At 35.8% G+C, this 12,383-nt stretch overlaps 1 protein-coding gene and 1 pseudogene across 1 annotated transcript; one reads left to right on the plus strand and one right to left on the minus strand.

The window, feature by feature from the left end:
- Nucleotides 1-1,127: 1,127 nt before the first annotated feature.
- LOC18592334 (uncharacterized) lies at nucleotides 1,128-2,983 on the plus strand. Its single transcript, XM_007019006.3, has 2 exons — nucleotides 1,128-1,504; nucleotides 2,477-2,983. The coding sequence occupies exons 1-2, from the start codon at nucleotides 1,210-1,212 to the stop codon at nucleotides 2,812-2,814; spliced, it is 633 nt and encodes a 210-aa protein (XP_007019068.1). The 5' UTR covers nucleotides 1,128-1,209; the 3' UTR covers nucleotides 2,815-2,983.
- A 5,750-nt stretch (nucleotides 2,984-8,733) lies between these two features.
- On the minus strand, nucleotides 8,734-12,346 carry LOC18592335 (esterase-like; annotated as a pseudogene).
- Nucleotides 12,347-12,383: the final 37 nt, after the last annotated feature.

The following is a 12,383-nucleotide window of genomic DNA, read 5'->3' on the forward strand; positions in this document are numbered from 1 at the left end:
TACACAGGTACATATGCACGAGCACAGAAAAATATATATATGTCCAAGAGGGAATGCTTGCACTAGTGGCAACATTATGTGAATCACAGTTTTTCAAATGAAAAAACACAAGTAAAAAAGCATACAAGGAGAATTGATACAAGTTTTCATTGCAAGTTACATAAAGCTGACTACAATGGAGTTGGAAGAACCTAAAATGTAAAGGGGTTCTAACACGGATGTTGAAAGAGCAGAGATTCATAGTGCAATTTCCAATTAATGCATGGGCTTTCATAATACAGTGGTAATACTTTGGGGAACCCCAGGTTGAGAAGATTCATGCCAAAGACTAGGAAATAGGTGCTTTCCCACTCTCAGGTGTCTCGGGTTACTCCAATTCCCTACATCTTGTGCCTTTAGATGGCCTCAAAAATCAATTGGGAGTCTCAATATTTGACTCAATCCCACAAACACAACCCAAGCACGACCTGCTCTTCTGCTGACTTGGGGTTTGGGTTTGCATATCATAGCATTCCACCCCCAATGTCTAAAACTAGCAAGCCAGCTACTAAATCAATCAAATTGTGGAAATCTCACCAAAAAAATCGACATATTATGAATGGCAATCTCACCATCAAATTAAAGAAAATAATAATAATAATAATACTTGGAAATTATTGTAAGAACCAAAGAAACTTGACCCAGAACCCCATTTTTGTCTATTCTTTAGACCAAGTCAAGATTTCTTCTATATATATATATATATATATAATTTTTCATTTGGAAAAGGAAAATACAAACTCTTTTCTTTTGAGTAAGAGATCATTCATAAGATCTTTCTGTTTTCTCTGCTTCCATTCTGGGTTGTTCTCATTTGCTTTTGGCTAGCAGAAGAATGGGTCTTAATTGAAAATATTGAGAAGGAAACCAAAATGATGGTAAACAATTTTCAAAGTAAATGTAGGTGGTTTAAAAAAGTGCCTTCAAAGTAGTTCAATGACCCTAGATGGATGGCTATCCAGAAAGAGCATTGCCCACTGCCCACTGCCCACTACCCACCTATTATATTGTCCAAACTGATATGTTGGTGGGACCAATCTCATGATGATCTTACTTACATTCTCCACAATATAAGCTATCAGCAACAACCCAACTCCTTTTTAATTTCTCTTTCTTAGAAGGCTTCACATTCTTCTCTTTGCTCTCCCTTCTTTACACTACCCATATATCATGAATGGCTATAGGGAAGACAACTCATGCTGCTATTTCCATCCCAAAGAAGTTGTTGTTGGGGTTTGCCCTTTGTGCTTAAATGAGAGGCTTCTTATCTTGGCTTCAAAGCAAGGCCAACGCTCTTCCTCATCCAGCAGAGGCAACCATAGAATTCAAGGTCTTTCACACAAGAAACCTCCCACCAAGCTCCCCAAGATCTTTGCTTTAGGCTCTGTACTTCTCAACCGTCTTGAGTTCAAGCATTGGAAATCTGAAAATTCCGGTGACCATGATGCTTCCACCAGTCAAGAAGGTACCCTTTTAATTTGTTATTTTTTTTACTTGTTCAGGATTGTTCATGCGGGACAGTTTTTTTTTCTCTGTTGTTGATGTGTTCTTGAATTTCCATCAGCAGAAGAGAAGGAAAAACAATTAAATCAAACATAACATGAGAAAGATATGCATCACATGAATGCATGTGTGTCTGTATGTGCAATGACAAAAGTGTGGTCAAAGTATGGCAAAACTGGAAATGAAGAATCCTTTTCTGTTTTCTTCTGTTTCCTTTCCTTTTTTTCCCCTTCTATAAAATATATAGTAAATTGCAGTTATTCAACATGAAAATGAGTTCTTTTTTTTAACTTGGGAATATCATGAAAATTTTTTAAATTAATTGAAAGATATGTTTGGCAAGAATGTCTTGCGAAATACTATGATTTTTTGAAGGCATTTTAAAGTCCATGCGACTCTGCAGATAATTTATGTATAGTTGGCTTTTGTCTCTGACCTGTATCTTTGAAATCTACAGAACTTGGTAGGTAATGCAAACAGAAAACTTCAGAACTTCCCTGTATCATTCCAGATGTAATCTTAACAACATTACCATTTAGTTGTTGGATCATACAAATCATTCAGCTTCCTAGTAGTAACAAAAATAATAAAGACAACAAAGATCATACAAATTCATCTAATCTGAATCTACTGAGGGACCCCTTTCATGTCAATTCTTGCTAATCATGTCCTCAGCATATAAAATTTTGGTAAAGATGGCTTTCCTTTCACATTTTCTTTTTTGAGGCTATACGTTGGACATTGCTTTAGTTATGCACTTACTACTAATGTACCTAAGTAGCTACAAATTTCCTGATGTACTACCATACATATACTTTACCACATAGAATTAAAGTTGTTACTTTTCCCTAGCTTTTATTTTTTTTCCCCTTCCATTTTCTTTAGTACTTTTCCCTTTGAACCCTTCTTCACGCTCCAAATTTTACTTTTGCAGACTCATTTATCTCAATCAAGTTTGAAGATAATGGTGTTGCTTCATGGGAAAAGGGCACAGTTTCTAAGGTCTCACTTGAGCATTGCAGCGTGTCCTGGAACCCCACCATGACCAAGGAGATCACCAAGGAGCAGAAGGAGACCAATAAGAGTGTGGTAGAGCATGCGAAACCGCGTGCCTCGCTTAGGTGGCGAAAGAGGATTGGCCACTTGTTCCAGCTCATCAGGTGGAAGAGGTCCAGCAAGGGCAATGTGTGCCACGTGGGCAGCAAGGTAGAGGGAGTCAAGGTGATGAGGAAGGGCTGGATAAGGACTCTGACAAAGAGGACCAAAGAATAAAGAGTTTTTGTATAGAAAGGGACACTAAGCTTTTCCTCCACCATACCATTTTGTGTGCTGGGGCTCTCATTGTGACTGTAAAGTTCTATATAATTGAGATGGTAGAGTCAAAATATACTTTATCACCTAAAAGTGCTTTGGTTTAAAGTTCATTGGCTTCTTCTTGTTATTCTATTCTTAAGTCTGATAAAAAAACAGAACAAGCTGTAAAAGGATTGTTACAATGTGCCCCTGGTTTCAGATTGCCCTAGAGAAGGGCACATTCCTAATACAAAAGAAATGTTTGTATATTTTCTCTGCATACTGATATTTGAAGTGCAAAAGCAAAAACCCCATGTTCTGTGCACAAAGTGAGGAACATTGGGGGCATAATTTCAAAAGGGCCCAAGGGCTACATCCCCTCCAAAATATAATGCTTCAACTTGTCTTATTGTTGTCTTGGTGGGAGAGAATCTTGTTCCTTCTAATCTCCAACTAATTAATATTCTAGAGAGTCATCAAACCCTCTATTGTCCATAACATGTTTCATAGACTTAAAAATTTTCATCATTGCTCTTTGGAGATTTCCGCCCCACGTGCCAGTCCTTGAGCGTGTGCAAAGTAACCCAGCAGTCCCCTTGTCTGTTCAGTGAGGACGGCCCTTCACTAGGGCAACTTGTCCCAAGTTCTAACTCTCTAGAAATGGGACCATTGCACCCTTAGGACCACAATGGATGTTAAGAAAAGCCTCAAATGGAGTGGACGAAAATGACAAGACATAAATCTTCACCACCTCTGCCTACAGTAGCACAAGACGATGATCAAAAGATCATGGCTGTATTTCCTTTCGAAAGGAATATGTCACTAGAATGTATATTTATTCATCAGTTGCTATAAGAAAGCATTTCTCAAACTTCATTTGGAAATAGTTAAAATTAACTGTTCCTCCACCAGTTGCCACTGTCAAAGGAGGACTGGAGGAGTCTTTTTTCAAGCTGAATAGTACTAGTAAGAGATTTGAAAGTACCAAATGGGCATGTTGACAGATATAGAAGAGAATTCTTACTGCTCTGCATAAAATTCCCGTTAGCTGACAGAAGACTTTGAAAACAAGAATTTTCTAATCCTAAAATAACAAATAGAACACCGGGCAACTTTGATATATTGAAACCAATTTCTTATAATTTTCTGACATTTGTCCCCAAAAAGTAGTTATGTGTTCATTTGGAGGGAAAATTAGTAGCAACTCCATATGTTAGACTTTTTTCCCTGGAGCCATTTCAACAATGGATGACCATCATTTTCCTTTATTTTCCTTTGGGTTGAGGGCGAAGAGGGCTAGGGGGTTGAGACATTGCGGGGAGTGGTTGAAAGTTGGTGAGGGGGGGAGGACCCCCTCGACCCCAAATCTTTCCATCCACCGAACCCCAAACACAGAACTTAGTCAGAACAATAAAAGGGCAACAGCTTTAGTTTCTTTGGTTCTAAGATAAAGGGGGCTTGGCCTTGCTTTTGCAAAGCTCTCGCTCAAGTCAAACAAACTTTAAGAGGCACATTGTTTTGTCACACCTCATAAAGACTGATATTTCTATCCAATGTAACCAAAGTATTCATAAATTATTATATAGCATTCAAGACTCTAGGCACCTTGGTAGGCCTCGTCCCAAACTTTACTCAATTTCCTCTCCTTTTCTTCACACCCCCTTTTGCATTTCAAGCTGCGACGGTCCACATTACAATATCTTTCTTTGCCTCGGAGCAACTTTTTTTTTTTTTTCTCTTCATATGACTTTTTCAAAATCATACAGTGGAAAAGTAGAAGAAAAAGGAGGGAAATGGTTCTAGAAAATCTCAATTTCCATGGGGCCATATACATATATGATATATCAAGTTTTGCTTTGCACCTCGACGAGATGAGGCTCTGTTGATTTAACATGCTTTAGAAAAAGGTTTCAAAAATCAAGGAGCCATATCCTATATGTCCTTGTGGTACAGTACCAAAATTGTTTGTGCTACAGGTTAACTTTTCATTCCAATTATTTTGATGAAGACCAACTAAAACTTTGGTTGGAGTACTATATTTCCTTTTAAGGGATAAGATCAGTTATGAACAATTACAAAAAATTCACTTTTAGGCATGAAAATTGACAAAATAAAAGGCTTGGCAATCTCTATCAAGCAAGCTAAGCATCTCAATCAGTGTGTCTAAAGTGGTTTTTTCTTGGTGCCCCAGCTCTCCCTAAAGCAGTGCCTAGTTCAGGGGAAAAAATAAGTCAAAGTGAACAAGGCTAATAGTGTTATATGGTCTCATATATCTAAGAGCTAGGACAATTATAAATGGAAAATGGAAGCCTATTGTTATAGGGCTATGTATATATTACAATTGATTATGGAAAAGTAGAGCTTGCAGGGTAACCTTATTCAATGTAACCCACTAACATAAGCTTGATCAATCCGTGATGGGCGATGAAAATGAGTCCCTATTCAATGAGCTGTGCACCTCTACGGCTCTTCCACATGCACGAGCTTTCTCTTTTTTCGGTATGTGAGATGGAGAGGCAAAAAGCAATGAAAACTTCCTTCTATGGTTTCCTTTCCACCCATGTGGCTGAGCAGAGAGACAGGAACTGGACATATAACAAACTAGACAAGACTACATAATTGTTTGACTCAACACTTCTCTCCAACTTATCCACATACACTGTGCCACCGTGACAGAATGACAACTTTGATTTGGAGTGTCTTTGGAGGATGTCCTTATTCATCCATCTTCTTTTCCTCCCCTCTGTTCAAATTTCCAGTTCCAATGTTAGACTTTGGTTAGCCTAGCTATTCGAGTATTTTCCATCAGAAAATCAGTAGAATCACCACTTTTCTTGAAACTGTGGAAGGAGAAAATTTGAAGCAGTATCGTAATATACCAGGGCAGACAACAACTGGATTACTGGAGTTGATCCCATCTTTTTTTTATCTTTTATAATGTCATATATATTTATATATATATGAACGTATATTTAATTTACGTCAGAAAAAATTATAATATCTGATTTTATAATAAACGTGAATATGATTGTATCTAAGTCAATTACTACACATAATTTGAATTTAAAGAGAAAAGTAACAATTTAGATTCAAGTTGTTATTATTGAATCAACTGGAATTGAGTAAAGGGGAATGCATTAGGACCCCAATCATTATAATTGGTGCTGATCAAAGTGAAAAAATTGTTGCATTCCCCTTTAATCAGGTCTAGTCGGTCCAATAATAACGATTGACTGAGCATTTATTGAACCGTTGACACTTAAATTCGACTCGTTACAAAGATACATAAAAGTTCATTAATTTTTTATGTATAAATAATTGGTAGTTCAATTTATTCATGTCCTAGTTTTTCAGGGAACAAAGGGTAAGTTATACAATAAATGAGAACATTAAATCATGAAGATAATATGAAGGCATGCATTTTCATGTATATGGCTACTGTTGTGAATCCACGTGACATGCAAATTTCAGTAAATGAAACTGAGGGATCTGAAAATCATTTATGCTCTGATTGAGATTTGATAAGAAATACTATATATTCTATCTAATCATATAAGAATAATTTTTTTTTCTTATTATAGGTTTAGGACCATTCCATGCTAGGTTTAAGAAATTAAAAGCAAACAATAATTTACATCAACAAAAATATTAATTAATTGCCTCCAAACTAAAAGGCTATGCTACAAAGGCTATAATAAAGCCTATAATCAATATGATTTGATGTTATTACGTCCGATTTAATTAAGCCTTAGTTTAATGCTAAGTATGTTGGATTGGACCACACATTTCTATAGGTAGCATGCACCTATAAATCATGATAAGCATATCATTTTGCTAATACTAATTAGCCTATCATTTGAGGATGTGGATGAAGAATAAACTACTCGATCAAGAGGCCCAAACTTGATTATTGGACCGACTGGACCTGATTTGATTAAAGGGGAATTTAACAATTTTTCAAAAATGCTAATTCCAATGCCAGCAAGGCTGCTGATAAATATATTCAAAATTCAAGTTGCAGTTGCATCTGTTATATATGCTAATTTATTATTTGAAGTCTTTCGGTAACAGTGAATAATTGGACGGTTTTATTAAATCTTTTTAATTAATTATAAAAAAATTAAATCGACCGAATTAATTTAATGAGTTTGATTTTGAATTAAACTATCACAATTGTATCCTTTTTTTTCACAAATTATAATATTATAATTTATAAACTTCATTCATAATTATAAAATATAAAATATATATTTTATATAAATTTAAAATAATAATATATTTTATATATTAATATATATAATATTAGTTTTGTTTTTTAATCTATTCAACCTAAAAATTTAAAATCAAAAACTGATTAAATAAATTAATTGAATTAAATTTTTTTAAATCAATAAACTTAATAAATTAATTAAATTAAATCATTTTCCTCAAATCGTATTCAATTTGATTGGCCATTGATGAGGTGGTATTTTGCTCACCGCTATCCTCTGACAAGTCAATTTTAATAGAACTTGTGGATCTAAAGACGGTCCCAGTCGAGATATGATTGAAAAAAACCTTGTCTGCTGCCTCCTGTACAAGGTGAATTTCCATCCCAACGTCCCAATTTACTGCAACTGGTGGTAGGGCGGTTCCACGCAGGAACTGATAGTTGGATTGCCGTTCACAGCCATCACTGCACTGCTAAACCTGCTGCTGTAGTTGTACTTGCCTCTACAGCCAATGGTAGGTCAAATCCTAGAAATTCTATGAAAGCATTATTGACTGTCAGCTATATATCATATGATTGTACCGACACGGGTTATTATTATTTCAGATTAAAGCAATCACATGTCTTAAAGTTAGAAGATTGTTGAGCTCTAATGTCAATGATTCCGTTCTTAAACGGATTAAAATATATTAACTTAACCATGAGAGGTTCTTTCACAATTGAAGAACATCTTGTTTTAGTTTTTGATTAATATACTCAACAGCCACAACCTTCGTGCGATTTTGGACAGCCAGCATTGTTCTTTTGAGCTGATACAGTAACATTGCTTTGGCAGATCGAACAAAATGTGTGGGTGGAAGACAAGATTGCCCTTGTATTTAATTGTGGATCTGAAACGATCTACCTCTCAAGCTGTAGAATTTCTGAATCATTGCCTCAGTGCAGGATTTTCAGCATTGCTAATATTTATTCATCTTTATGTGCTGATGTTTGCCCACAGGCAAGATAAGCCCATTTAGCGCCTAGGTTTACTATATCTTAATGCTTGGACCTGTTCGGCATGGCTGGAGTCTGGACCATCCTAGCCGAGAAAATTACATACCCATCATTTTCAGGTTTTCTCTTCTTTTTGAGCCTCAATCATCTTGGAAAAGGGAGATAATATCACTGAATTCAACACTCTTGACTCTCCTATGGGAAAATGTGCATATTTTGAAGAAAAATCTTGTCGGCAGATAGCAGTTTCCCCCTTAGGGTCTGTTCCGAATGTGAGCATAACATGATCCAGCAAAGTGTCTTAAATGATTGTTAAAGAAGGGATTTGAAGTTTCTATAACATTTAACACATACATAATTCCAAAAGGGCAGCCTTGTTTGATTTTTCCTGGATGGTGACAGGTTCCAAAATCTATCCATGTTCTATTTCTCACTATTATGCAGCCTCTCGGGGCATAGGACCATAATGTTTCGACAAATGAAGCAGCTTTATATAGCTCTGAAGACTGATATAACCTGTTATAGATATGACTATGAAAATTTGAACTGCTTTTAACCAACAATAAGAACATATATATATAGTAACGGTGAGGTAGACACTTGATGCATATATACAATAATAACTAGTTAGATTTTGGTTTATTCATGTATAGCGTAGTGAACTCCATCCATTACGTAAATTGTACTAGTAATTATTCCTTTGAAGCCTGGTGGCATGCCATTTTTAATGGAAGTTGTGGGTTTGAGAAGGCTCCAGTGGAGATTTGATCGAAAACAAATTTGTTTGCCGCCTCTGTATAGTGAATTCCATCCCAATTTACTCGAACCGAGGGGCGGTCACACGAACCAACTGGCAGTTGGGTGCCATTCACCGCAAATCCTCCACAGCTAACGCTGCTGCTGTTGTTGTACTTGCCCCCATAGCCGCAGCAGGCAACCAGCGGATGCTCAAATCCTAGAAATTATTCCAAGAAAAGCATTGTTAACTAAAGAATTTATTTAAATAGTTGTTATTTGAATTTATAGTGAAAACAGTAATTTCTTTTAACGGACCATGCTTCTTTGGGTGGCTGAAGGGGGAATACTTGACTGAATAAACGTCTACACAAGTGATTGCAGCTAATGGAAGGTTGTTTCTCAATTGAACAACAGCTTGCTTCAGTTTCTGATTGAAATAATGAGCCACATTATTGTGAGATTTTGCACAGCCGGCATTGTCCATTTGAGCTGCTGCATTGCTAGGCAGATTGACCAAAATGTATGGAAGATAACCAATTGGCCCTGTATTGTGGATCCAAAATGATCTAGCTCCCAAAATGTATAAATTCTGCGCACAATTTCAGGGCCATTGCAGAATTTCATCTGTTTTTTCAAGTGCTAATGTGTCAAAGGCTAGAGCCCATTTAGCTCCCAGTGTAGGATCTTATGGCCCAGAGCTTCTTCGGCCTGGCTGGACCATCCTATCCAACAAAAATAGTAAAAATCCTTGGGCACAAAGTGAATATAGAATGTTATTGCACATTATTTTAGGGTGCGTTTGGTACAAAGAATATAAAGTCTCATTCCCTGTAATACGTTTAATTAAATTATATTATAGTGTTTGTTATGTAACATATCACTGTAATATAAGATTGCAATATAATCATATTACAGTCAATGAATGTAATGTGATTACAGTTCAAAATCAATGCAATCACATTACATTGCATTCTGCAATATCTTTAAAGACATTTTTATCCATCATTTTTTAAAAAAATTACTCACAATCCGAAGTAAGTTCATCGTTGTTTTTGGGGTTTAGGGTCTGCTACTTCTTCTCCATTTTGCTAAAGTCGCTCCTCCTTCTTTTATTTTTATGTCTTAATTTTCTTATTCTTTTGTCTCTCGTCCTACTTTTCTCCATCAGAATTAGAATCTTCCTCATCCTCTTCTTCTTCCTCAAGTAGCTCATAAGAATGGTAATTCTTTTGTTGCTGTTGTTGTTTTTCTTCTTCACCTTCATCTTCATCTTCTTCCTCTACGTTCAGGGCGCAGGGAAGGGAGGAAATGGCGTCGTTAACGAGGGAAGGGTCGTTGGTGAAGCTAGGGTTACAAAGCCATTGAGGGCTGCTAGTAGTAGCTACTGTAGTAGCAGTAGCAGTAGCAGAGGCAACGGCAACTTCGGCTGCAAGAAAAAGATGAAGAGATAGGGCCTTGGGTCTCGTGGGTTTTGTTGGCCGTCTATTGGTTTTGTTCTTTGTTCTTTTATTATGGGTATTTTGTTGTCAATTTACTATTGGTTATAAGAGAAGAAGCTATCACATTAATGTACACGTATAAAATGTATTAAAAAATAAAAATAAAATATTATCTTTTAAAGAAAAAATTTAAAATAAAATATACAATATAAAAAATTATATTAAAAATAAAAATAAAATATATACTTGTAATAAAAAATGAAAAATAAAATATATTTAATTAAAAATATATTTAAAAAATGACATTATATAAAAATTAATAATAAAAAAGTACATATTAAACTTGTAATTTAATATATAAGGATAGTTTTGAAAATTAATATTACATATCTTGTAAAGTACTTGTAAAATAAATACTATAATGTTATATTCTTTGCATTTTAATTATTACATTACTTATATACTAAACATTGTAATATTATCTTCTCTGCAATCATATTACTTGTAATTACATTACCTCTAATCACATTATATTGTAAAGTATCAAACGCTACCTAATAGTAATGAAAAATCTGTTTATTATGAAAGGGACAAATGCAGTGACTTCCTCTATAGACTTGTTACCGGAGAACCCTGCCCCGAGATCATTCTGACCAATATCCAACGTGTATAAAGCTTTGGAAAAATACTCCTCTTTGGGCATTAAATCCATAAACACTCCACCTAAGATAAGATATACAATTCAGAAGATTATCAATGGCACTTTGAATTTTGTATGAGTTATTAACTTATTACTTGCCTTTTTCCCTAATCATTTGTGATCTGGATTTGAATTGCATGAACTGCCAGGATTGGATATCTAGGTAGCAAGGACTGAATCCACCCTCTGTTAGACCTCTGTCTTGTGGTGTAATTGTGGATGCTGACAGTGCAAAGTTTGCACCGTGGTGAAGTTAAGTTGGAGCCCAGTGAATCCAGATATGGGCTGAGATAGCGCAAATCAAGACTCTGTGCTGAAAATCACATTACCAAACCATCTGTACATACTGGAAACAGGGCTTCAAAACAAGAGTCCAAAACTTGGCTGGATATGGAAAATAGTCACAATGGTTGAATAGATAATTGTAGCATCAAACAATAGTTGCACTGAATTTCCTCTTAATTTCATATTACATGCATGCTTTGCGCAATCTTGTGACTTATCATCCAAATGGACTAGTCTTCGACTATTTTTCAATGATGCAAACAGTGGGAAACCATGTTATTCGACCTTGTGGCGCTAATCTCTTTCAAAATTTTACGCCTGCTAAACATCTTTGACGACAATTACATACCAAAAAAAAATTAAAATAATGGCAGCCATGTAAGTCATAGAAGAAACTTCATGTATAGTAGCGGAAAGAAAACCATATACCAATGAAATCAATGGTGAGTCGTCCATCCGAGTTTCTTCCAGCAGGCATGCGGAAAGAGGTCTCTCCATAGGGTGGAGGGGTTTGGAAATAAGCTGCTGACAATCCACCAGTGTCTGAATTTGAGTCACCAAAGTTAAATGTTGCTGGAAAATCACAATCTTAAATAGCTAAAACTGGGTTCAGGAACAAAGAAAATGAAAGAAACAGGCCAAACAAAGTGACAGAAACGCATATGATGTTGTTAGCTGGAACTCCATGGCCAAACGGAGAAACTGTGCTGGAAATAATTGGGGGGGCAGTTTATGGAATTTATTAAGTAGCGAGAGGGTGAGGTGGAAAATTCCATTGTTTCTCTTGAAATATCAACAGGTTTGAATTATATTCTTAAATCTCTTGGATGAGATACTTGAGCCAAGTCAGGGCAACAATTTGGAACTCATCTTGGAAAAGGGAAATATATCTCTACCCAGTACATGAACTATGAATATTTTAAGGAAAAATGAAATAGCGTAACAATGTTCCTAATCCGAGAATCACAGGGTTCAGGATAGTGTCTTCGATGTTCCTTAGAGAAGGATTTAACCTTTCTGCGATGCAAATATTCAAAACGGCAGCCTTGTTTGGTTTTTCAATGGATGGTGATATTGCAGTTTCCATTTATGTTGTGTCACTTTTAAGCTACCTCTCTGTGTATCGGACCATATGACCATCATGTTTCGAGGAAATGAAGCAGATTTGTATATAAATCTC

Source organism: Theobroma cacao, chromosome 8, assembly GCF_053813885.1.
Source record: "Theobroma cacao isolate CCN51 chromosome 8, ASM5381388v1, whole genome shotgun sequence".
NCBI lineage: Eukaryota > Viridiplantae > Streptophyta > Magnoliopsida > Malvales > Malvaceae > Theobroma > Theobroma cacao.